Source organism: Salmo salar, chromosome ssa26, assembly GCF_905237065.1.
Source record: "Salmo salar chromosome ssa26, Ssal_v3.1, whole genome shotgun sequence".
Classification (NCBI taxonomy): domain Eukaryota; kingdom Metazoa; phylum Chordata; class Actinopteri; order Salmoniformes; family Salmonidae; genus Salmo; species Salmo salar.
Genome location: NC_059467.1, coordinates 18,315,275 through 18,340,883, shown reverse-complemented (window position 1 = coordinate 18,340,883; position 25,609 = coordinate 18,315,275). Strand labels below are relative to the sequence as shown.

Genomic DNA, 25,609 nt, shown 5'->3' with positions numbered 1-25,609 from the left:
CATAATAAGTTGCATGGACTCCGTCCAATAATTGTGTTTAACATGATTTTTGAATGACTACTTCATCTCTGTACCCCACACATAGAGTTGAAGACGGAAGTTTACATACACTTAGGTTGGAGTCATTAAAACTTGTTTTTCAACCACTCCACAAATTTCTTGTTAACAAACTGTAGTTTTTGCAAGTCTTTTAGGGCATCTGCTTTGTGCATGACACAAGTAATTTTTCCAACAGTTGTTTACAGACAGATTATTTCACTTATAATTCACTGTATCACAATTCCAGTGGGTCAGAAGTTTACATACACTAAGTTGAATGTGCCTTTAAACAGCTTGGAAAATTCCAGAAAATGATGTCATGGCTTTAGAAGCTTCTGATAGGCTAATTGACATCATTTGAGTCAATTGGAGGTGTATCTGTGGGTGTATTTCAAGGCCTACCTTCAAACTCAATGGCTCTTTGCTTGACATCATGGGAACATGAAAAGAAATCAGCCAAGACCTCAGAAAAAAAATTGTAGAGCTCCACAAGTCTGGTTCCTCCTTGGGAGCAATTTCCAAATGCCTGAAGGTACCACGTTCATCTGTACAAACAATAGTACCCGAATATAAACATCATGGGACCACGCAGCCACCATACCGCTCAGGAAGGAGACACATTCTGTCTCCTAGAGATGAACGTACTTTGGTGCGAAAAGTACAAATCAATCCCAGAACAACAGCAAAGGACCTTGTGAAGATGCTGGAGGAAACGGGTACAAAAGTATCTATATCCACAGTGAAACGAGTCCTATATCGACAACCTGAAAGGCCGCTCAGCAAGGAAGAAGCCACTGCTCCAAAACCGCCTTAAAAAAGCCAGACTACGCTTTGCAACTGCACATGGGGACAAAGATCGTAATTCTTTGAGAAATGTCCTCTGGTCTGATGAAGCAAAAAGTGAACTGTATGGCCATAATGACCATTGTTATGTTTGGATGAAAAATGGGGAGGCTTGCAAGCCGAAGAACACCATCCCAACCGTCAAGCACGGGGGTGGCAGCATCATGTTGAGGGGGTGCTTTGCTGCAGGAGGGACTGGTGCACTTCACCAAATAGATGGCATCATGAGGGAGGAAAATTGTGGATATATTGAAGCTACATCTCAAGACATCAGTCAGGAAGTTAAAGCTTGGTCGCAAATGGGTCTTCCAAATGGACAATGACCCCAAGTATACTTCCAAAGTTGTGGCAAAATGGCTTAAGGACAACAAAGTCAAGGTATTGGAGTGGCCATCACAAAGCCCTGACCTCAATCCTATAGAACATTTGTGGGCAGAACTGAAAAAGCGTGTGGGAGCAAGAAGGCCTACAAACCTGACTCAGTTACTCCAGCTCTGTCAGGTGGAATGGGCCAAAATTCACCCAACTTATTGTGGAAGGCTACCCAAAACGTTTGACCCAAGTTAAACAATTTAAAGGCAATGCTGCCAAATACTAATTGAGTGTACATAAACTTCTGACCCACTGGGAATGTGACGAAATAAATAAAAGCTGAAATAAGTAATTCTCTCTACTATTATTCTGACATTTCACATTCTTCAAATAAAGTGGTGATCCTAACTGAGCTAAGACAGGGAATTTAAATGTCAGGAATTGTGAATAACTGAGTTTAAATGTAGTTGGTGAAGGTGTATGTAAACTTCCGACTTCAACTGTACAATTATCTGTAAGGTCCCTCAGTCGAGCAGTGAATTTCAAACACAGATCAACCACAAAGACCAGAGAGGTTTTCCAATGCCTTGCAAAGAAGGGCACCTATTGGTAGATGGGTAAAAAATATAAAAAAGCAGACACTGAATATCCCTTTGAGCATGGTGAAGTTATTAATTACACTTTGGATGGGGTGTCAATGCACCCAGTCACTACAAAGATACAGGCATCCTTCCTAACTCTGTTGCCGGAGAGGAAGGAAACCGTTCAGGGAATTCACCATGAGGCCAATGGTGACTTTAAACAGTTAGTTTATTGGCTGTGATAGGAGAAAACTGAGGATGGATCAACATTGTAGTTACTCCACAATACTAACCTAATTTACAAAGTGAAAAGGACGCCTATACACAGTAAAAATATATCAAAACATGCATCCTGTTTCCAACAAGGCACTAAAGTAATACTGGAAAAAATGTGGCAAAGCAATTTTATTTTTGTCCTGAACACAGTGTTATGTTTGGGACAAACCCAATACAACACATTACTGAGTAACACTCTCCATATTTTCAAACATAGTGGTGGCTGCATCATGTTATGGGTATGCTTGTAATCGTTAAGGATTGGGGAGTTTTTCACAGTAAAAAAAGAAACGGAATGGAGCTAAACACAGGCAAAATCCTAGAGGAAAACCTGGTTGTGTGCTTTCCACCGGACTTTGGGAGATTAATTAAGCAGGACAATAACCTAAAAGACAAAGACAAATATGCACTGGATTTGCTTACCAAGAGGCCGTGAATGTTCTTGAGTGGCCGAGTTATGTGGAAAAAGTCGAGGGGTTTGAATACGTTCTCAAGGCACTGTATGTATACTCCTTTACTAGGATTTGCTTTGTCTGTTTTGCATTCTTGTTCACATGACGTAGCTTTGCTGTGGTTTGGTGGCTTCACGTGGGCATTACCGTCCCAAATTCCTGCTCACTGCATTAGTTCATACACTGGACTCAAGTATGTGGTTTTATCAGGTCCTTAATACACACAAATCACCGCAGCAGTCAAGTCTGCATTCCAGGGGCCGATGTTGGGGGCAAGTTAGTAAATAAATGAACTCCAATCAAATTTTTCTAATGCTTTCTTTTATTTGTAATGGAAAATAGGTCCTCATTTAGTGTGATTAGAAGAATGTGTTACAAAACTAAATGGATTATGTTTCTTGTAAGCATTAGGCACTGAACCCCTTGAGGAATTCAATAATAGTTTGCATGCTCCTTTGTGTTTATTTGGACAGCGAGCAGTGGACGTGCACATGGGGGGGTACTTTACTGATACACAAATTATCAGGGTCATGTTCAAGTCATGTGTTTGTAGCCAATCTGGATACACACAGAGATGAAGACAAATGGCCTGTACCTTGACATTATCCTCAGCCATGGTTTGTGTCAGTCCTCACCGACTTTGTTTTTGTTACCAAATACTGCACGTTATCCAGGAACAGTCCACAAAGCTAATAAAACGGAACAGATTCATGTCTCTCTAAAATTGACATTCCAAAGTGTAGTATTTACCCGGAGCTTGACAGAGGATGGGTCTAAACTCCTCCGGTCTAGACAGCTGTTTTTGGAGTAACAGGAGGAGATGGGGCTTGTTACTGTGCAGCTCAGTCCAACCATCAGGAGGAATGCCTCTGTGTGTTGTGATGTGTACGGTAGTGTGTCCATTCCCCCCTATGCTGGATCTGAACATGGCCCCTGTCCCTGACAGATGAAGATGATGTGTAGATAGAGGCGCCTGGGCACCTCAAGTCACTGCAGTTTGCTTACAATAATACCCTTGTGCAGGTCTGCATGTAACGCTTAAGAGATGCTCTCTGTCATGTCCTTGGGCTGCAGGTGATGTAACCGATGTCCTGTAAGAACTGATCAGTACTACATGATATCATATGAAGGATAAGCATTCCAACAGCACCAGAAGCGATCAGATCATGCGACTCGTGTACGCGAAGCACCTTGCATCTCCCATCCATCACTGCTGTTATACAATGCGGGCTGAGAGTATGTTCTGAGTGCAGAATCAGTGTTTCCCCTATATTAGCAGGGGCGGGCCGCTGCTGCTAATTTGTTGCCGCCACGTTTTTTTACATCTCTGCCGAGACACACTTTTAAGATCAGAGTGACTGTTACATTCATGTTAAGTATCTCTATGTTTCTGTTATTATGGCGCTATCACTCTGTTATTAGTACGCCTGTGTGGTAGTCTCACTGCTGATGAACCTGGCCTGAGTGCAGTGGCAACTATGTGGAAATACGGTTTAGTAAACGTTGTTAAACTTGAACCTAGTCGTTGTGTCATTTTAAGTTAAGTTACGTTTATTTGTACCATGTAGCATTGGATGCATTTAGTCTTTTGAGATATTTCAATTAAGTAAATGCAGATGTAAACCCCATGCTTCAGCCTATTTATTTAAAGGGGCAGTGCAGTTAAAAACGTGATTATATGAGGTCGAAATAACACTGACATTCTGATAATGGCCTTTTGTGTAAGAGCTGTTTGGGGGGGGGGGGGGGGGGATCCTGGAATTTCAGCGTGTTCAGGTGGGATGGAACTTTTGGCCCACATGATTACATCACAGTGTGATGTAATTATAATAGACCATGACTGTTCATCTAGGTAAGGGCACTAGACCATCCTGTCTACCCACTTAAGGCTGTGTTTGTAAATATAGTATCTTCAAATTTGTTTCCTAACGTCCACACTATCAGACTGAGCATTTCAAGGGCCAAAAGGAGCCTCAGGGGATTTTGTTTTTACAAAATATATTTTGGAGTTATTAAATAAACAGTGATTCATTAGACATACAGTGATAGATTATTATAGAAATGTTTTTACAAAGACTCCATTAGTGCTTTAAAGCCGCTATGCTGCATCAGTTGAGCTAAATGTTATTTCAGATGGTGTCAACATTTTTGATTTTCATAATTTTTTTTGTAGAATGTCCTTTCAAAAAGTCACCAAGTGACCTTCTCACATTCAAATCAAATGTTATTGGTCACATACACATGGTTAGCAGATGTTAATGCGATGGTAGCGAAATGCTTGTGATAACTGCATAGTTTTCTAAGGACCTGAAGCGAGGCGACCATCTGCCGGCGCCATCATCTCTAGTGCCATCATTCGTTCTACCTTTGCCACCACTGACCCAAAACATTATAGGGGAAGCACTGCGCGTGTTTGAGTACCGTGACGATGCAACCGCTGCACAGCCCAAGGTTGGATCATATGTCACAACATATTCTCATTATTTAGAATCTCTCCTACTTGTATGGTTGTATTCTATGAATCAGCAACAGATTTGTTCTCCATGTTGGCTGGGCTGTGTCATCTTCCACCTCAGGTTGGAGGGTCTATTCAAAGCCATGTGTTTTGTGTAACATGCTAAATCTATGTGATTCATCATGACTGTCAGTCAAATCTGTAAGAACAAATGATTAAACACAGATTTGAGTTATAACATGAAATACAGTACAACTTACAGTAGACTACACCCCCCCCCTTTCCCCCTGTGTGTGATTGTCTCTCCCCCAGCCTGTCAGGTACTGAGTTATTCAGTCTACCTTATGACCAAACAAGACCTAGGGAAAAGGCCCAGACCTAGTGGGTGGTGTGGTGCATATACGTGTAGCATGTCTACGCACCACTGTGTCCAGAGGTCATCCTAGAGGAATGTCCGTCCAACATGTCACACTGCACAGGAAGTGTGGCCCCCAAGGGGATAGAATGGACAGGCCCTGGACAGGCTGCTGGGCTGTTTGTTGTTTGCTGCCTTTGTCTTGGCCCGGTCGGTCTCTTGTTATTTAGGGTCGGAAATGTGTCGCTGTTTCCCATAGATATGTAAACACCTCAAGGACACTAAACGAGCCAGGCTGCTTACCTCAGGATGCCATTATGAAACCTAATTGGCTGCCAAACGAAAAAATGCCAGATGAGTCACCTCAGACCTATGCACTTCCACACAGGAAGTCATGTTGAGGTGACAGAGAATGAGCCAAGTGACCAGCCTGTGTCGCTTGGAGAGATCCTGGTATTCCGTCAACAACGGAACAGACAATGTCTACGTTCATGTTCCGATTCCTGTTTATCAGGGCCTATCTGAGCTGGAGGCAGACAGAATCAGGGACCTCAGTTTGTAGCGGACTGCTGATATGTTAGCCAGTGTTCCGTTGTCTTCATCTCTGTATTGTGTGATGGATTGTTCTAACAATAGGTTGATAGGAAACAATAACAGGAACTGAAAACTTGAGAATTTGTCTGGACTGTCATATTGGTATTTGACAGATTATATCGTCTCATAGCGTGTCATTTCCTCTGGCTATTTTTCCAATTGTATTTTCCTTATTAATGATATACACTGACTGTACAAAACATTAGGAACACCCTTTTGCACCTCAGAACAGCCTCAATTCGTCAGGGCATGGACTCCACAAGGTGTCGAAAGTGCTCCAAAGGGATGCTGGCCAGTGCTTCCCACAGTGGTCAGTTGGCTGGATGTCTTTTGGGTGGTTGACCATTTTTGATACACATGGGGAACTGTTGAGCTTGAGCAACCCAGCAGCATTGCAGTTCTCGACACACTCAAACCGGTGCACCTGGCACCTACTACCATACCCTGTTCAAAGGCACTTAAATATTGTTTTCTTTTCATTCATCCTCTGAATGGCACACATACACAATCTGTTTCAAGGCTTAAAAATCCTTCTTTAACCTGTCTCCTCCTCTTCATCTACATGGATTGAAGTGGATTTAACAAGTGACATCAATAAGGAATCATAGCTTTCACCTGTTCAGTCTGTCATGGAAAGAGCAGGTGTTCCTAGTGTTTTGTCCTCTCTGTGTATAATATACACTGTACCGTTTTGTAGCTGAAATTGCATTGTTTACCCACCTGTTATCACTGTTGGCAAGAAGAACATTGTTTTCTCAGCCATTTGTTATAAGTCTGAATGTAATAGTGAATAATATACTGTGAGTAAAGAGGGAGATGTTTTCAAAATATTGTGAAACATGTACAGTACTTTGGTTTTCATGCAGTATGTCTCTGCAAAACAGATCTTTCCTCCAATAATTTCAACAAACAGCTAGTCACATAGCATGATTGATAACAGCACATGTTCTATCACCCCAAAGAAATATAATTTACTCTGAGTATTGTTTGCGCAGCTTAGAAATAAAATCCACCCCCAACATTGTTTAAAAAAAAAAAAAAAGTTTTATCAATTGTCCAACCGAATACCTAATTTAATTACACATTCTCTCTACTTTCTTCTGCCAGGAATCCAGAATGTTCTGAGTCTGTTTTGTGCGGTTCTGACCGAACACAAGGTTTTGTTCCATTCTACGAGTTACCAGAGACTAGGGGAGGCGTCGCGTGCTCTGGAAGCACTCATGTTCCCCCTCAAATACAGGTACGTGATTGGCCCGTCGGTCTCCACGTTCCCCCATCAGTCCCCATTACGCCTCGGCTATTGACATGACTTGCCTTGCACCAAGTGTGACTTGAATGATAATGTTTCTTATTATCGTGATTTGTTTGTTCCTCAGTAAAATTGTTACACTTAGGCTGGCTTTGATTATGGCCACATTGAAAGTTCAAACGTATTAAGATGTTCATGTTGATTGCGTTGCCAACTGACTTTCTGACATTTTGTGACTAAACAAAACAACATTCCAAAATGGTCTTTATCTGTTCTCATATGTCATTAAGATGAATCCACTTACTGTAAGTTGCTCTGGATAAGAGTGTCTGCTAAATGACTCAAATGTAAATGTACTTGAAAGATTATTCTCTGGTTTACTGAACACCAAAATGGTCACTTGGAGCACCACAGTTTGATGTAGAATTTGACCTGGCAAGTGTTGTGTGTTTACTCACTGTCGTCTCCTGTTTGAAACTCAGTTACCCATACATCCCCATCCTGCCGTCACGGCTGCTAGAGGTGCTGAGCTCACCCACTCCCTTCATCATCGGGGTCCACTCCATGTTCCAGAGCGAGATCCAAGAACTGGTGAGTGATGTTTAGCACCTTCTCCAGACATGAACTGCCTCTGACCCTGATTCAACATGTACAGGACACCAGCGATAACAACATACCTTTATTTAGACTGATTCATTGAAAACTTGCATAATGTAACCAGTTGCCAGTGAATAATGGAGCCGTATGATATATTTGAGTCACTGTACATTTTAAGGAAATGTTATGTTGAGCTGACATTCCTTGTGCCGATTGATGCGGCCTCCTGAGTCCCTTAGATTCAGGGAGTTGTGACTCCTCCACTGTGTTGGCCAAGAGCCTGTTTTGGTAGGTTTCGACCTTAGTTTCTCTTATACGCTCTGCCATAGTAATGTAGAATGTGCTCTACAGCTAAAATAGGTATCTAACTAATTGGAAAGGATTGTTTAGTGGTGTGTGTTGTCTGTCTTACAGTTGGACGTTATCATAGCTGATCTGGATGGAGGAACCATAAAGATTCCAGAGTGCATCCACCTGTCCCAGCTCCCTGAACCACTGTTACACACTACACAGACTGCCCTGTCTCTGGTACGTACCTGTTACACACTACAGACTGCCCTGTCTCTGGTACGTACCTGTTACACACTACAGACTGCCCTGTCTCTGGTACGTACCTGTAACACTACACAGACTGCCCTGTCTCTGGTACGTACCTGTTACACACTACACAGACTGCCCTGTCTCTGGTACGTACCTGTTACACACTACAGACTGCCCTGTCTCTGGTACGTACCTGTTACACACTACACAGACTGCCCTGTCTCTGGTACGTACCTGTTACACACTACAGACTGCCCTGTCTCTGGTACATACCTGTTACACACTACAGACTGCCCTGTCTCTGGTACGTACCTGTTACACACTACACAGACTGCCCTGTCTCTGGTACATACCTGTTACACACTACACAGACTGCCCTGTCTCTGGTACATACCTGTTACACACTACACAGACTGCCCTGTCTCTGGTACATACCTGTTACACACTACAGACTGCCCTGTCTCTGGTACGTACCTGTTACACACTACACAGACTGCCCTGTCTCTGGTACGTACCTGTTACACACTACACAGACTCCCCTGTCTCTGGTACGTACCTGTTACACACTACACAGACTGCCCTGTCTCTGGTACGTACCTGTTACACACTACACAGACTGCCCTGTCTCTGGTACGTACCTGTTACACACTACACAGACTGCCCTGTCTCTGGTACGTACCTGTTACACACTACACAGACTGTCCTGTCTCTGGTACGTACCTGTTACACACTACACAGACTGCCCTGTCTCTGGTGCGCGTACCTGTTACACACTACACAGACTGCCCTGTCTCTGGTACGTACCTGTTACACACTACACAGACTGCCCTGTCTCTGGTACGTACCTGTTACACACTACACAGACTGCCCTGTCTCTGGTACGTACCTGTTACACACTACACAGACTGCCCTGTCTCTGGTACGTACCTGTTACACACTACGCAGACTGCCCTGTCTCTGGTATGTACCTTTTACTCTACACAGACTGCCCTGTCTCTGGTACGTACCTGTTACACACTACACAGACTGCCCTGTCTCTGGTAGGTACCTGTTACACTCTACACAGACTGCCCTGTCTCTGGTAGGTACCCAGCATACACCAATGCTCATCCTTGGAAATCACAGATCCTCGTTAGACAATTCACATTAGATCATAATGAGAATGTGGTTTGTTGCAAACAGCTGTATAATGTTCTGTCCTTATGTAACTCGTCTAGTTATTGTAAGGATTATTTGTTCATGTAATCTGAAACATAAAAATGTACTTAGTCTTGACTTTGTTTTTTCCTAAGAGGATTTTTTATTATTTTCAGGTTTTGCATCCTGATCTGGAGATGGCTGACAATGCCTTCCCACCCCCTCGCACAGCCCCCTCCAACCTCAAACTGTTGGTAAGGCACCATCATTCCAGTAAACAGTGTCTTCATCCTTTACCCCTGGCCATGTCTCATTGTAATAGATGGAGCCTTTTCCCAGAACATCATGTGTTTGTGATATGAGGAGAACACCACTGCTCTGAGATATCTCCTATAACACGCTCGTCTCTTGTCCGACCTATGATAGCACAAAAATGTGAACTTTAGTGGGGGTTTCCATTTCTTCAGATGGTAGAATAATCACGTTAAGATGTGAACTGAATTAACAAGGGGGTATTCATGGCATGTTTGTGAGCTGACTCTCCCCTCTCTCCCTTGTGTTTCAGGATAAGGAGGTGCGAGCCGTGTTCCTCAGGCTGTTTGCTCAACTCTTCCAGGGCTACAGGTCCTGCCTGCAGCTTATCCGCATCCATTCTGAACCTGTTATCCACTTTCACAAGGTGAGATCAACGCACTTCTGTTCAACTCAATCTGGGTGGGTCAAAAACCTTATTGCCAACTGAAGCCATGTGCTCCATCACACCCTCAATGTGTCTCCTGATGATGACGTACGTTTGCCCCCCATGCTGTTGTAATTCCGGAAAAGATCACATTTCACTGATCACTGCAATGTACGTGGTTACCTTATTTATTCAATTGGTTTGTCCCCATTAACATTTGATAGGCTGACGTTTATCCCTTGTTCCTCTCAGCCTGTAAAAGAATGTTTGGAGGGAATCCAAGAACAAGAGGATTCTCTCCTATCCTGTCTTATCCTGTTTGATAAAGCTGTTTGGAGGTGTTTTGTTTTAGCGTGTGTGTGTGTGTGTGTTATAAGGATGCGCTTTAGTGACTGGCAGTATGACTCTTCACTATGCTATCTGCTTGTTTGTGTTAAGTGCTGTCAACCTTGGCCAATGGCCTTGCGATGAGCCATATGAAATATATCAAATAAAAATAGACAAATAGCTGGGTTTGTATTTGTTTGTGTCTGCTGCGTCTCCATGGTAACCTCTCAGCACATCCCTCTCAAAGTACCCCACATGGCTCGGATTATGGGCCAGGAATTCATCACGAATCTACAGAAACTCGACGCTTTTTTACGGAGAGACGTAGACTGGGGAGTCTAGAAAAACTGCCCCCGTTTTCTATCTCTTTCACCCACTAGCACGAATCACAGGCCTGATTCAACATATCTTCTGTCATCTGTTTCACTTTTGTGACTGGGTTCATTGTGATAAAAAAAAAGTAAAATAAAGAGGCTGTTACAGTCCTAAACGTACATATTTATGTACCTACCATTATTTAACCTTTGACCCTGTCCCCCTACAGACTGCCTTCCTGGGCCAGAGAGGCCTGATCGAAAATGACTTCCTGACCAAGGTTCTGGATGGCATGGCCTTCGCTGGCTTCGTGTCTGAAAGGGGGCCGCCTTACAGAGCCTGTGATCTCTTTGATGAGGTACTGTCGGGCATGGCTACTGTAACCAGACTGTGTGTTTTGCAGCTTCAGTATGATTTGGCAACAATTTTTCTAATTTCACTGTTGTGTATGAAACTGGGCTTGTCGAGAGATTGTATCGTTTGGGAACAGCTTGACTGACTTGTTGTTGGTTCTGTAGCTGGTGGCCTTTGACATGGAGCGCTTTAAGGAGGAGGCGGCCAGCCCTGCCAAGCTGCAGAAGCACATGAGGGAACTCTCTGACCAACTGTACAAAAATGTGAGTTAACATCACTCAGCCTCTGGGCCTGTATGCTATAGTGTTCACATTAGGCACTTTCTGTACTCTTTAGTGTTATAGCATGTCCTATGGCCGTCACAGATGTTGTTCTTGTCTGTATGTTTTATTATTGAATGGTCCATTACAGGAGAATCCCAACCCCCACATGGCGTTCCAGAAAGTGCCTCGGCCCACGGAGGGCTCCCACCTGCGGGTGCATGTGATGCCCTTCCCCCTGCTGGACGATGAGAAGGTGGAGCGGCTGCTGGCGGAGGGCCTGGCCAAGCATCCCAGCACCCCTGCCATCACTACCACCACCCGCGCAGAGAGGAAGTGTGTGGTGCCCGCCGGCCCTCCCGTGGGTACGTGAGACACAAACATCAGCTCTAGTCCATGCCTGCTCCTGTGTGAGACAAATGGCTTGGCAGGAGTCTGTCTATAATGTGTTAATAGCTGTAAGCACTTAGTTGCTGAGTATTGAATGGCGTCTGTACTAGCGTAGCTTGTATTCCTAACCTGCTCACCCCTCATCTGTGCAGTGTCCATCATGGGGAAGATGGGCTCAGTGTTCAACAGCGCTCGCAGGCTAGAGGTGGTGAGGAGCTGCATCTCCTTCATCTTCGACAACAAGACCCAGGAGACGGAGAAGGTGACGCACGGCATCCTCCCTAATCCCTGTCTCTCAGCACAGCGGAATCAGCCACGTCTGTAATGGCCCAGACATCTGGACTGACATCCATTCCTCCGATTACAGCAGGCAGGCAACCGTGTGTGTCGGTCTGGAGTTAGCGCTCTCAACTCTATCAGGCTAATTATACCTCCCAGCTGGGAGACAGGACCACACTGGAGACAGATAATCAAACACTTAGACTAGCCTCATAATCTCCTCGTTATCAGCAGAAATGACCCCATTGTTTTAACACCGAGGTTAATGGCATAGCTGTTTTTGCTTTCTGCTTTTTCCCGTAAAGCATTTACACGTAAATGATGCTCTTTGATTTCCCCGCGCCGTGGCACCCCCTATAGAAAAGCCCATAGGAACGTTGATGCGGGTGTCCCGTGTGTACTGCATGAAATGGAGCCAGTTCCTTTGTGCCTGCACCTCTGGCTGTAATACGCAGGTTATATAAGGCAGACGTGCATCCCTGTGTTGATAGAGGAACACACAGTACGCCAGCTATAGACCCCCCCACCCCCGGGCCTATAAACCCTTCACCTCAATATACATTATACAGCCAATGTGAAAACCATTACCCAGACTACCATCACATTTTTTCTCGTACTTTGACATTAGTATGAAATGTGTCATATTAATATTTCCCAGAGGTCAACAATTCACTGTCTGGACTGGTAATATTGTAGCTGCTATTGTTCCTGAGCTCCTGCAGACCTACTAGCTTAGGTTTCTTGGCTGTAGCAGGTTCTAGAATTCTGGGATGTTAAGAAATCAATTCAGAAGAATATTTGTTCATGTATGTTGTGGTGGTCATTTGTGTTAAAAAACAGGCTCTGTGTCTGCTGTGCTGTGTTCCCAGACGCTGCCGGCTGCGCTGCGTGCTCTGAAAGGCAAGGCGGCTCGCCAGTGTCTAACTGAGGAGCTCAGTCTGCACGTCCAGCAGAACCGGGCCATACTGGACCACCAACAGTTTGACTACGTCATCCGCATGATGAACTGTGCCCTCCAGGTGGGTCAAAGCTCAGCCAGTCTGTCCCTGTCACACCTAAGTCATGTGACTCTTTCAGAACAATCCAACTGGCTCTGTTATTTTAATTTAATTTTAACCTTTATTTAACTAGGCAAGTCAGTTAAGAACAAATTCTTATTTACAATGACGGCCTGCCCCGGATGACGCTGGGCCAATTGTGCGCCGCCCTATGGGACTCCCAATCACAGCCGGATGTGATGCAGCCTGGATTCGAACCAGGTACTGCAGTGACGCCTCTTGCACTGAGATGCAGTGTCTTAGACCACCGCGCCACTCGGGAGCTATTAAAGTTCAGTGTGCGGTATGTCCCTCCACGAGGTAGTTAACATCCCTCCTAAAAGTCTCAATGTCAACATACTCCTCCTACAAAGGATGGAACACTGTTTTGTAATAGCTAATGTACAGTAAGTATCCAGATATCAGTGGCAGCCTTTCTTCTTGGGTGTTCCCTAACATTCTCACAGAGGCAATAACAGGTAAACCACAAAAATATTTGAGGAGCAGGAAGCAGCAGTTTGTTTCCAGGCTTTAACTGGTTCTAATTTAGCGCGTCTGAAGTTGTCTATAACGGAAACAGTACGAGACAGCGAGAGCATTTTCCCAGCTGACCAAATGCTAAGCAGACAGCTCTGGCAAGGTGATGTAGAGCTCTGCCTGTTCCACCACTCAGATAGCTTCCTAGGGTACACAGGTCTCTGGCAACAACACGTGCTGCTACTGCACCATACGTGCTCTTACTGCCCTTCTCCCTTACCTTAGTCATGCTTGGCTGCAGGTGGAAGAATGGCCAAATCATATTTTCCCAGTGATTTATGCTCAAGTTAGTCTTCATTTGCAATAGTTTGACAGATTGTCAAAAGTGAGTGCTCACTGCGCACCACATGTCTAATAAAAGGTTGGTGTTTGATGTACCTGGGGGCTATTGGGTTTTTGCGCTATCGCTTCGGTTATTAGACAAAGAGATTAGTGGTTTATTCTGCTCTCCCTGTGCTGCACACGCCCCATAAAGTTTCACTCTGCCATCAATCAGGTGGGAGAGGAGGGCTCGGAGCTCAGAGTCAGAGCTGAGGCCTCTGTGGTAGTTCCTCATGTTTTACAGCCTCGCATGGCTGTTGCCACGGGAATTTAATGATTCGGAGCAGTGTTCACAGAGAGCAACTTTTATGGAGTGGCTCTGGATTCCACGCATTCTTCTGGCCAAATGATCGATGATGGCGAGCCAATTAATCCCACCATCTGCCTTTAGCCTGGGTGTGTAGAGGTCACTGGCCTCCCCACTTGTAAAATAGGTCAAGAGCCAGCCAGCCAACCAGTGGCTGTGTAATTTATACATGACAGAGGTATATATGCTCTCCCTTCCTGTGCTCCTGTCAGCAACACAGGTTCTAGGAGCTGAGCCATACCACCTGGTTTCAGTTGCCCCCTGCATGCATAGCTAACCGCATGTCTTCAGTATCTGAGTCCAGGTCCCACTCTGTCCAAGCCAAGGTAGTGATGGGATGAAGCTGCTGGTCCTACAGTAGTCTCCCTGTGGTACAGAGCTGTTGAAAGACACCACAATGACACTGGGACTCTCTCTATAATAACTGCAGATTAGTCTTATTTGTTGCTAGATCTGTCTGGCGAATACCGGACCATTCTGGAATGTACAGAACAATGTAGAAATGCTTGTGTATTAGGTTGCTTAATGTGGCTGTGTTATCTGATAGCTGGGCTGCGAGCGTGTCTGACATGTATTGTTTCTCCCTGAAATGGGATCCTGATGTGGAGTTTATTTTTTTCAAGGACCAGATTAATAGTATTTCTGCAGATAAATATTTTTTTCCCCCTCAAACTGGACATGAGCATTTTCAGTGACATTGCATTGGGAATACTGAATCCCTAGGCAGATGCTATAAAGCAAAGCATGTGAGATGCATTCAATACCAACCTTCAGAGTTGATTAGACAGGATAACAACCACGTGTGAGTGTGTGCACCCTGGACCAGAGGATTTTTATTTAGAGCCAAGCGCAGCGGAGTGACTCCGTGTGGATTTATACAGACTGTCTCTCTAGTACCGTGTTTGGTCCAGGGGGCACTTGGCAGGGTTTCCCATAATACAGCATGGAACATGTCAGGAGAGGGAGGGGGGTGACGGGCTGGAGCGAAGGGGTTCTGTCTGGCTGTGGCACCAAGCATCAGTCCAGGGCCCGTGTCTCTCCTCAACAACCACTATTCAAACCCAAACAACAGATATAGTCCACCATTAGAGATGGACATCTCCACACCAAAACATCCCCAGTGCATCTGAGATGAACTGCCTGTCAGCATAGTACTGCACTTCTGGTGACCTAATGTTGTGACTTCACCCTTAAAGGTAGATGGATAGAGGCCAGTGTGTATATTATCTCCAAACCTTCAGGGTTCTCATTTCACCAGACATTCCCATCTTATTTTGATTTAATCTCTGCTTTGCCTCGCATAACAAAATAAGCAACAATTTTACTCATGGAGCTGGTATTTAAAATGGAGCGATGGTTTACTTGCCAAAAGGTTAGCTAAAACATAGCGAGCATTTCTCTATAATTTCATTTAGCTTTACGGTGTAATACTGTATTGTTATTTCTCCCCTATATTTTCACTGAGGCAACAACAGGCCAGAGGTCCATCCATTTTGCAGTTATTTGGTCCTGATTCTGTGTCCTGGTCCGTAGCCCAGGTCCATGGATTTGTCTCAGATGGGCTGTAAAAAGGAACAGAAATAGCAGATTGCCTCGGCAGTAATTACTCTCGTATTTCACTTTCACCCCTCTCCTCTCAACGCCCTTCCCTGTCAAAAAGCCCTTGGAGATATATCACAGATTGCACTGATGCCAGTGATTGTGTGTGTGATCCCTCAACACCCCACAAAGCTAGTGTGACCTCTATAGTGTGCTATGCACCACAGTCTCTGTACAGTGACAGAATGATGCCTCATTAGAATGAGATGGGAGGCATGTGTGTTTCTATCTAAAAACATCTCACATTTCTGATGATATCGTCATTCTGAGGCCAATCAAGTGTTTATGGGCCACATGTAACATGTCAGTTTGGGGCTAACCGTAGGGCTGCGTACTAGGAAAGGTGATACCTAGTCAGTTGCACAACTGAATGGATTCGACCGAAATATGTCTTCTGCATTTCTCAGAGAGATGCGGGGGGCTGCTGTTGTTGGGGGTTAACTGCCGTGTTAAAGGACAGAACGGCAGATTTTTCCTCCTGATTTGAACCAGCAACATTTCGGTTACTGGCCCAACACTCTTAGGCTAGGCTACCTGGATCTCTGTGTTGCCCTGGCTCTGTTGACTGACTGTTAGAAGGCTAGCGTTTGCGGTTCAAACTGTTTTGAAGGGGCACTCATCCACAGAGAGCAGTGTTTGTTCTGCTGAGTTCCTCTGTACTACAGTATGAGTCAAAGCAGTGTGTGTATACAGTGTCCTAAGTTTCTGCTTACTGACAGACAACCAGGTGAGACAGGGGATAGTCCTCTCTAATGGAAGTAGGTGTGGGATCTCATCACTCAGAGTAGTTCTTTAAATCAGGCTATACTGTAACTCAGTGGATGTCTGTGTACAGTCACTGAGCCCCAGCTTGGCCGTCCTCAACTCCACACTTTCCTGAAGCAGCGCACTCAAGGCAGAACATAAGTCACCTCAAGTATTTGTAAGGCCATGGAGGACCAAGTGAGCCTTCAAAAGACTGGACATTATTGTAATTTCTGTGTTTTCTTACAAATCTGAAGAAGAGAAAAATATTTCTGAGGAAATGTCATTCCCTGGTGCAGAACATGCCCATGTTTGTCCCTACTGGAGAGACAGTGAACCTGTGTCTGCTGAGACTGACTGTTAGTGACGCATTTTCCCCGCTCTCATTAAATGCTTCAAGGTTTGTTTACATACCGTACCCCGCTTTTTTTTTCTCCATTTATTGCAAGTATTTGAAGTATTCAAAGTAAATATTTACCTTACTGTTATTCTGAGTCAATTGTTATTTTAATGAGATAAGATGCTCTGCCAGCAGATCTGTCTGTGTGGTGTGATGTGATTGGCTGATTGAGCCATCACCAGAGGTATCAGATGAAGACCATACAGTGTTCATCTTCTTTGAAAACCAATGAGCTCTGACCAAACACATTAGTTGTCCATTCCTCAAGTGCTTTGACCTCAACTGTTACAGTAAGACGTTGACTAATCTGTCCAAAGTGGATGCCAGTGCTATCTGTGCTGGACGCATCTTATCTGTGTATGTGGTAAACATTCTGCAGCTGTTCTAAGTCGTATCTCCTACTTGACAGCCACATGAATCAAAGACATGACTGACCTTAATTGGAGTATTTGCACTAATGTAGAGCCTATTTTGTTTCTGTGTGCGTGCAGCCGCTGTGCAGAGCACCTCTCCTCCCTCTATCCCCCTCCAAGCTGTTGCAGGTTTGAAAGTGGACATTGCACAAGGCAAGGCCAGGCGAGCGGAGCCCTGCTGTGGAAAAAGGGGTAAAAATGCATCCTGGCATCTCAACCATTTCCTATCCGAGAGAATTATGGGCCCCATGACAGTGCTCACAAAACGCTGTCAGAATGTCATTCACACATGTGCTCCTTCACCTGCTGGGGGTTGTTGGGCATAGGAGAAAAGTTGTAGGTCTATCCATTCTAGATTAGTATATGTTCAGATGTACTCTGGGCTGGCCAAATGCTGTGATGCTATTGGCCAGATGGGCCATAACCAATGTTCCCTCTAAGCTGAGAGTGCGCAGCTCACATCGGCCTTCCGTGCAGAAGAAATATAAGCCCACAAGAGATTGAACTTCATTCAACTTTCTACAGTTTCCCATTTAGTTAACACTATCAACGTTTCGCTCTACTGCGGCAATTGTGATCAAATCAATGCAATATTAGTCACTTTCAATGTAATATACTGAGAAAAAAAAACTATGCAAGATTTAGTATGCAAAATTAACTGTGCAAGAGATTTTCTTGAAGGCAGAGTGCATTGGAGTAGGATTCTACACAGACTGGTGCACCATAACCAATCAGAGCTGCAGTAGGTCTATATGCAAAACAAACCTCCAAATGAGCTTGGACGTCGTACAACACTCCTTCCGTGGCCTCCAACTGCTCTTAAATGCTAGTAAAACTAAACGCATGCTCTTCACCGATCGCTGCCTGCACCCGTCCGGCCGACTAGCATCACTACTCTGGACGGTTCTGACTTAGAATATGTGGAAAACTATAAATACCTAGGTGTCTGGTTAGACTGTAAACTCTCCTTCCAGACTCATTAAGCATCTCCAATCCAAAATTAAATCTAGAATCGGCTTCCTATTTCGCAACAAAGCCTCCTTCACTCATGCTGCCAAACATACCCTTGTAAATCTGAGTATCCTACCGATCCTCGACTTTGGCGACGTCATTTACAAAATAGCCTCCCAACACGCTACTCAGCAAATTGGATGCAGTTTATCACAGTGCCATCCGTTTTATCACCAAAGCCCCATATACTACCCACCACTGCGACCTGTATGCTCTCGTTGGCTGGTCCTCGCTACATATTCGTCACCAAACCCACTCGCTCCAGGTCATCTATAAGTCTTTGCTAGGTAAAGCTCCACCTTATCTCAGCTCACTGGTCACCATAGCAACAATCACCTGTAGCACGCGCTCCAGCAAGTATATTTCACTACTGGTCATCCTCAAAGCCAACTCCTCCTTTGGCCGACTTTCCTTCCAGTTCTCTGCTGCCAATGACTGGAACAAATTGCAAAAATCACTAAAGTTGAAGACTTATCTCCCTAACTAACTTTAAGCGTCAGCTGTCAGAGCAGCTTACCGATCGCTGCAGATGTACACAGCCCATCTATAAATAGCCGATCCAACCAACTACCTACCTCATCCCCATATTTGGTTTTTTTTTCTGCTCTTTTGCACACCAGTATTTCTACTTGCACATCCTCATCTGCACATACAGTTGAAGTCGGAAGTTTACATACACATTAGCCAAATACATTTAAACTTAGTTTTTCACAATTCCTGACATTTAATCCTAGTAAAAATTCCCTGTCAGTTAGGTCTGTTAGGATCACCACTTTATTTTAAGAATGTGAAATGTCAGAATAATAGCAGAGAGAATGATTTATTTCAGCTTTTATTTCTTTCATCACATTCCCAGTGGGTCAGAAGTTTACATACACTCAATTAGTATTTGGTAGCGTTGCCTTTAAATTGTTTAACTTGGGTCAAACATTTTGGGTAGCCTTCCACAAGCTTCCCACAATAAGTTGGGTGAATTTTGGCCCATTCCTCCTGACAGAGCTGGTGTAACCGAGTCAGGTTTGTAGGGCTCCTTGCTCACACGCATTTTCAGTTCTGCCCACAAATTTTCTATAGGTTTGAGGTCAGGGATTTGTGATGGCCAGTCCAATACCTTGACTTTGTTGACCCCGTACTTCACGGTTGGGATGGTATTCTTCGGCTTGCAAGCCTCCCCCCTTTTCCTCCAAACATAAGGATGGTCATTATGGGAAAACGGTTCTATTTTTGTTTCATCAGACCAGAGTACATTTCTCCAAAAGTACCATCTTTGTCCCCATGTGCAGTTGCAAACCGTAGTCTCGCTTTTTTTATGGCGGTTTTGGAGCAGTGGCTACTTCCTTACTGAGCGGCCTTTCAGGTTATGTCGATATAGGACTTATTTACTGTGGAAATAGATACTTTTGTACCCGTTTCCTCCAGCATCTTCACAAGGTCCTTTGCTATTGTTCTGGGATTGATTTGCACTTTTCGCAACAAAGTACGTTTATTTCTAGGAGACAGAACGCGTCTCCTTCCTGTGCGGTAAGACGGCTGCGTGGTCCCATGGTGTTTATACTTGCGTACTATTGTTTGCACAGATGAACGTGGTACCTTCAGGCGATTGGAAATTGCTCCCAAAGATGAACCAGACTTGTGGAGGTCTACAATTTTTTTTCTTTTTCTGAGGTCTTGGCTGATTTCTTTTGATTTTCCCATGATGTCAAGCAAAGATGCACTGAGTTAGAAGGTAGGCCTTGAAATATATCCACAGGTACACTCAAATGATGTCAATTAGCCTATCAGAAGCTTCTAAAGCCATGACATCATTTTCTGGAATTAACCAAGCTGTTTAAAGGCACAGTCAACTTAGTGTATGTAACCTTCTGACCCACTGGAATTGTGATACAGTGAATTTTAAGTGAAAAAAATCTGTCTGTAAACAATTGTTGGAAAAATGACTTGTCATGCACAAAGTAGATGTCCTAATCGACTTGCCAAAACTGTAGTTTGTTAATAAGAAATTTGTGGAGTGGTTGAAAAACGAGTTTTAATGACTACACCCTAAGTGTATGTAAACTTCCGACTTCAACTGTATATCACTCCACTGTAAATTGCTAAATTGTAATTACTTCGCCAATATGGCCTATTTATTGCCTTACCTCCTTACTTCATTTGCACACACTGTATACAGATTTTTCTATTGTTTTATTGACAGTTCATTTGTTTATCCCATGTGTAACTCTGTTGTTTTTGTCGCACTGCTTTGCCTTATCTTGGCCAGGTCGCAGTTGTAAATTAACTGGTCTACCTGGTTAAATGAAATTGAAATAAAAAATTCAATTTCCATATATGGATCTGTGCTATTCACTTTGAACTGGACTGTGTTTAGGCTATAGTACAGTCACTAGATGTGCTTGTTTTGAGATCAAAGTGAGAGCTGCATGTAGCCACGTGTGCATATTTCTTCGTTTTCTTTGCTCGTTAGTGAGTTATTAGCCCAGTTATAGCTCAGTTGTAGTCAACAATGGGGGAGTGATTGCTTCCAACAAGAGAACAAAAGGTGTGCATTTCTAGCCATCTTTGAACAGCGAGTCAGGTAAAGAGCTTTTATATCTTAAAGGAGCAGTGTTGTAGTTTGTGACAGTCTTGAATGAACTTAAGTAGCCAATAGGCAGAAGGTAGCATAATTTGTCTTGATTCTCTGTAATAATGAAATTTATTTTGTAAAGTGGTTTCTTGCATCAAACAACATTTTGTGTGGCGCAGCAGTCTAAGGCACTGCATCTCAGTGCTTGAGGCGTCACTACAGACACCCTAGTTCGAATTCACAACCGGTCGCGATTGGGAGTCCCCTAGGGCAGCGCACAAAAGACCCAGCATTGTCCGGGATTGGCCGGTGTAGACCGTCATTGTAAATAATGATTTGTTCTTAACTGACTTGCCTAGTTAAATAAAGATTATATAAAGATTAAATATTTTTAAATGTAAGTCACCTTGTCTGAAGGACAAGTGAATAAACAGGTTAATGCGAAGCTTAATGGAATGTAGGCATTGAACACTACACATTGGCTGCTACTGTAGGCTGAATGATAGAACAGCTATTTCCATGTTAAAATGTTATTGGATGTGTTTTTCTCCATTTGTTTTTTTATAGTAGGCCACTCTGGTAGGTGGTTCTGTGTGGCTCAGTTGGTAGAGCATGGTGTTTGCAACGCCATGGTTCTGGGTTTCGATTCCCACGGGGGACCAGTATGGGGAAAAAATGTATGAAATGTATGCATTCACTACTGTAAGTTGCTCTGGATAAGAGCGTCTGCTAAATGACTAAAATGACTAAAATGTCAATTATGATCAAGTAGCCACAGTAGCCTACTTGGCCACTTAACTGTAACCTAAAGTGAGTGTTGCGACAGAATTTTCACAACTTCAAGTTTGCACGGGGCAGACCTGAAATTTGCTCAGTGCAGAAAACAATGGAGGGAACCTTGGCTACAACCCCACTCAGACTAGGGTGTGAGAGTCAGGGAACCTGCTTGCGCTCTCTCCATTGGTTTGGATCAAAAGCAACAGCTACTCTTCCTGGTGTCCACATGAAATATGACATAATACATAGATAGTACAGAACATAATTAGTCAAGGACTAAACTACATACATAGCCTACATGCATTATATATACAAAAGTATGTGGACTGCCTTTCAAATTAGTGGCTTTGGCTATTTCAGCCACACCTGTTGCTGACAGGTGTATAAAATTGAGCACACCGCCATGCAATCTCCATAGACAAATATTGGTAGTAGAATGGCTTGTACTGAAGAGCTCATAGACTTTCAACATGGCACTGTCATATGATGCCACCTTTCAGTACGTCAAATTTCTGCCCTGCTAGAGCTGCCCGGTCAACTGTAAGTGCTGTTATTGTGAAGTGGAAACATCTAGGAGCAACAACGGCTCAGCCATGACGTGGTAGGCTACACAAGCTCACAGAACGGGACCACCGACTGCTGAAGTGTCTAGCATGTGAAAATCGTCTGTCCTCAGTTCCAACACTCACTAACGAGTTCCAATCTGCCTCTGGAAGCAATGTCAGCTTCATGATATGGGTTTGCATGGCCAAGCAGCCGCACACAAGCCTAAGATCACCATGCGCAATGCCATTGGCTTTGAACACTGGAAATGCGTTCTATCTGGGTTTGGCAGATGCCAGGAGAATGCTACATGCCCCAATGCATAGTGCCATCTGTAAAGTAGTCATGGCTCTATTTAATACTTTGCGTTTCCCAGCCTCTGTTCTGGGACTTTGAAGAGGCCTCTGATTGATTTGCATATCTTGTGTTGTACAGATGAGCGTCCGAACTTTGTGCCAACTGCTTGAACAGACAGTTCAGTACCTTCAACACATCAATACCTCGCACAAAGACCAAGAGTGATGCAGTCAATCTCTTCCGCTTTGAGCCAGGCGAGATTGACACACATTACTGACACTTTCTTTCCGTGTACGTCTAAGTGCCGTACTTGCTGCTTTGTTCTGGACGAGCTGCAATTTACAGTGCCTTGCATAAGTATTCATCCCCCTTGGCGTTTTTCCTATTTTGTTGCATTACAACCTGTAAATTAAATTGATTTTTATTTGGATTTCATGTAATGGACATACACAAAATAGTCAAAATTCAAAAAAATAAAAGTGGTGCGTGCATATGTATTCATCCCCTTTGCTATGAAGCCCCTAAATAAGATCTGGTGCAACCAAATACCTTCAGAAGTCACAGAATTAGTTAGATTGCACACAGGTGGACTTTAAGTGTCACATGATCTGTCACATGATCTCAGTATATATACACCTGTTCTGAAAGGCCCCAGAGTCTGCAACACCACCAAGCAAGGGGCACCACCAAGCAAGGGACACCACCAAGCAAGCGGCACCATGAAGACCAAGGAGCTCTCCAAACAGGTCAGGGACAAAGTTGTGGAGAAGTACAGATCACGGAGCACCATTAAATCCATTATTAACAAATGTAAAGAATGTCACCATAACAAACCTGCCAAGAGAGGGCTGCCCACCAAAACTCACGGACCAGGCAAGGAGGGCATTAATCAGAGAGGCAACAAAGAGACTGAAGATAACCCTGAAGGAGCTGCAAAGCTCCACAGCGGAGATTGGAGTATCTGTCCATAGGACCACTTTAAGCCGTACACTCCACAGAGCTGGGCTTTACGGAAGAGTGGCCAGAAAGAGCCATTACTTAAAGAAAAAAATAAGCAAACACGTTTGGTGTTCGCCAAAAAGCATGTGGGAGACTCCCCAAACATATGGAAGAAGGTACTCTGGTAAGCTGGAGCTTTTTGGACGTCAAGTAAAATGCTATGTCTGACGTAAACCCAACACCTCTCATCATCCCGAGAATACCATCCCCACAGTGAAGCATGGTGGTGGCAGCATCATAATGTGGGGATATTTTTCATCGGCAGGGACTGGGAAACTGGTCAGAATTGAAGGAATGATGGATGGTGCTAAATACAGGGAAATTCTTGAGGGAAACCTGTCATCTTCCAGAGATTTGAGACTGGGACAGAGGTTCCCCTTCCAGCAGGACAATGATCCTAAGCATACTGCTAAAGCAACACTCAAGTGGTTTAAGGGGAAACATTTAAATGTCTTGGAATGCCCTAGTCAATGCCCAGACCTCAATCCAATTGAGAATCTGTGGTATGACTTAAAGATTGCTGTACACCAGCGGAACCCATCCAACTTGAAGGAGCTGGAGCAGGTTTGCCTTAAAGAATGGGCAAAAGTCTCAGTGGCTAGATGTGCCAAGCTTATAGAGACATACCCTCAAGTTTTCTGTTTTTTTTATCTTATTTCTTGTTTGTTTCACAATAAAAAATATTTTGCATCTTCAAAGTGGTAGGCATCTTGTGTAAACCAAATGATACAAACCACAAAAAATCTATTTTAATTCCAGGTTGTTAGGCAATAAAATAGTAAAAATGCTGGGGGTGAGGGGTTGAATACTTTTGCAAGCCACTGTACCTATGTCCCTCTGCATTACATGACCACACAGCTGGACAGTAGTCCAGGTGCGACAACTATAGAGCCTGTAAGACCCGTCTGGTCGACTGAGATGCTAAGGCAGAGCAACGCCCTATCATGGACAGAGCTCTTCCCATTTTAATAACCATTAAGTCTATATGTTTTGACAATGATCTCTTGCTATCTAGGGTTACACCCAGCAGTTTCGTCTCCTCAATCAAGGTTTAGCATTGAGCAGATTATTTGTTTTTAGAGGTATTTTTCACTCATGGCTTTGCTAAAGAGAGCAGTGTCCACAGATCCCCATTCATGCAATATCATGTGATGTTTTCTTTGCCCTCCTCTCTACTAGGATGTACTGCTGTGTGTTTGACAGTCTCACACAGCGTCTCCAGCCTACCTCCCTCCAGGACCTGAACAGTAACTTGGTTAAGGTTTCATTTAGAGTCCCCTACTTCTCCTGCTCTCCTTTCAATATCCTCTGTGAGAAGAGGAGTGGGTTCTTGCTGTGAAAAGCTCTCCCTCTGCTCTGCTTGGTTGTAGATCGGTCAGTCTCTGGCCTGGTTGGACAGGCTAACATAACGACAGCACTGGGAAGTTCTCACGAGCATCATTATCATGTACAGATAAAGCCATTCCCCTTGGATGTCAGCCAGCAGGACCAGGTATACATAGCCAGGGAACACGGTACAGTCTGGGAAGCGAACAGTGATTTTATTCCATGCTTCTGACATTCAATTGGATTAGTGTACCATAGTTTGTAGTATATGAGTCTGTGTGCACGGCTGTGCTCAGTATTGTGCTTGTTTGTCAGTGAGTCAGCTTATAATGTGTGAGTATGGCTCATGCTCTATGGCTTCTGACCCAGTGAGTATGAATAATACCACAGCACAGCAGCCTCATAAAAGCCTCCTCCAGCTCCCCTTCTATGCTTTTAAATGCCTGTCTCAGTCGGATGGTTCCTGGAAAGCGTTGAGGGAGAGGTGTCTGGAGTCTGCAGGAAGCTGCTCTCTGCTCACTTCCTGTCATAGGGCTCTGTTAAACGTGCGGGTCCAGGGTCTTTGTTTGCTGAGTATAGGCCTACGTGTTTATCAGGGGCAAAACACTTTGAGTCATCCGTGAACCACAGCCTTGAGAGAGAATGAAAGAGACGGAGAAGAGAGACGGCTTCCTCCTTCCTAAGCGGAGCTGCAGGGG

General features: G+C 44.1%; 1 protein-coding gene across 4 annotated transcripts in view; it reads left to right on the top strand.

The window, feature by feature from the left end:
- LOC106587205 (myotubularin-related protein 13) overlaps positions 1-25,609 on the top strand; it is a 154,619-nt gene that overhangs the window by 81,535 nt on the left and 47,475 nt on the right. For all 4 annotated transcript variants that reach the window (XM_014175341.2, XM_014175348.2, XM_014175346.2 and 1 more), the window contains exons 7-16: positions 7,015-7,147; positions 7,639-7,747; positions 8,168-8,281; positions 9,607-9,684; positions 9,996-10,109; positions 10,981-11,109; positions 11,270-11,368; positions 11,517-11,730; positions 11,908-12,017; positions 12,904-13,053. In XM_014175341.2, the coding sequence (XP_014030816.2) occupies positions 7,015-7,147; positions 7,639-7,747; positions 8,168-8,281; positions 9,607-9,684; positions 9,996-10,109; positions 10,981-11,109; positions 11,270-11,368; positions 11,517-11,730; positions 11,908-12,017; positions 12,904-13,053 (1,250 nt within the window). The remainder of the gene's footprint in view (positions 1-7,014; positions 7,148-7,638; positions 7,748-8,167; positions 8,282-9,606; positions 9,685-9,995; positions 10,110-10,980; positions 11,110-11,269; positions 11,369-11,516; positions 11,731-11,907; positions 12,018-12,903; positions 13,054-25,609) is intronic.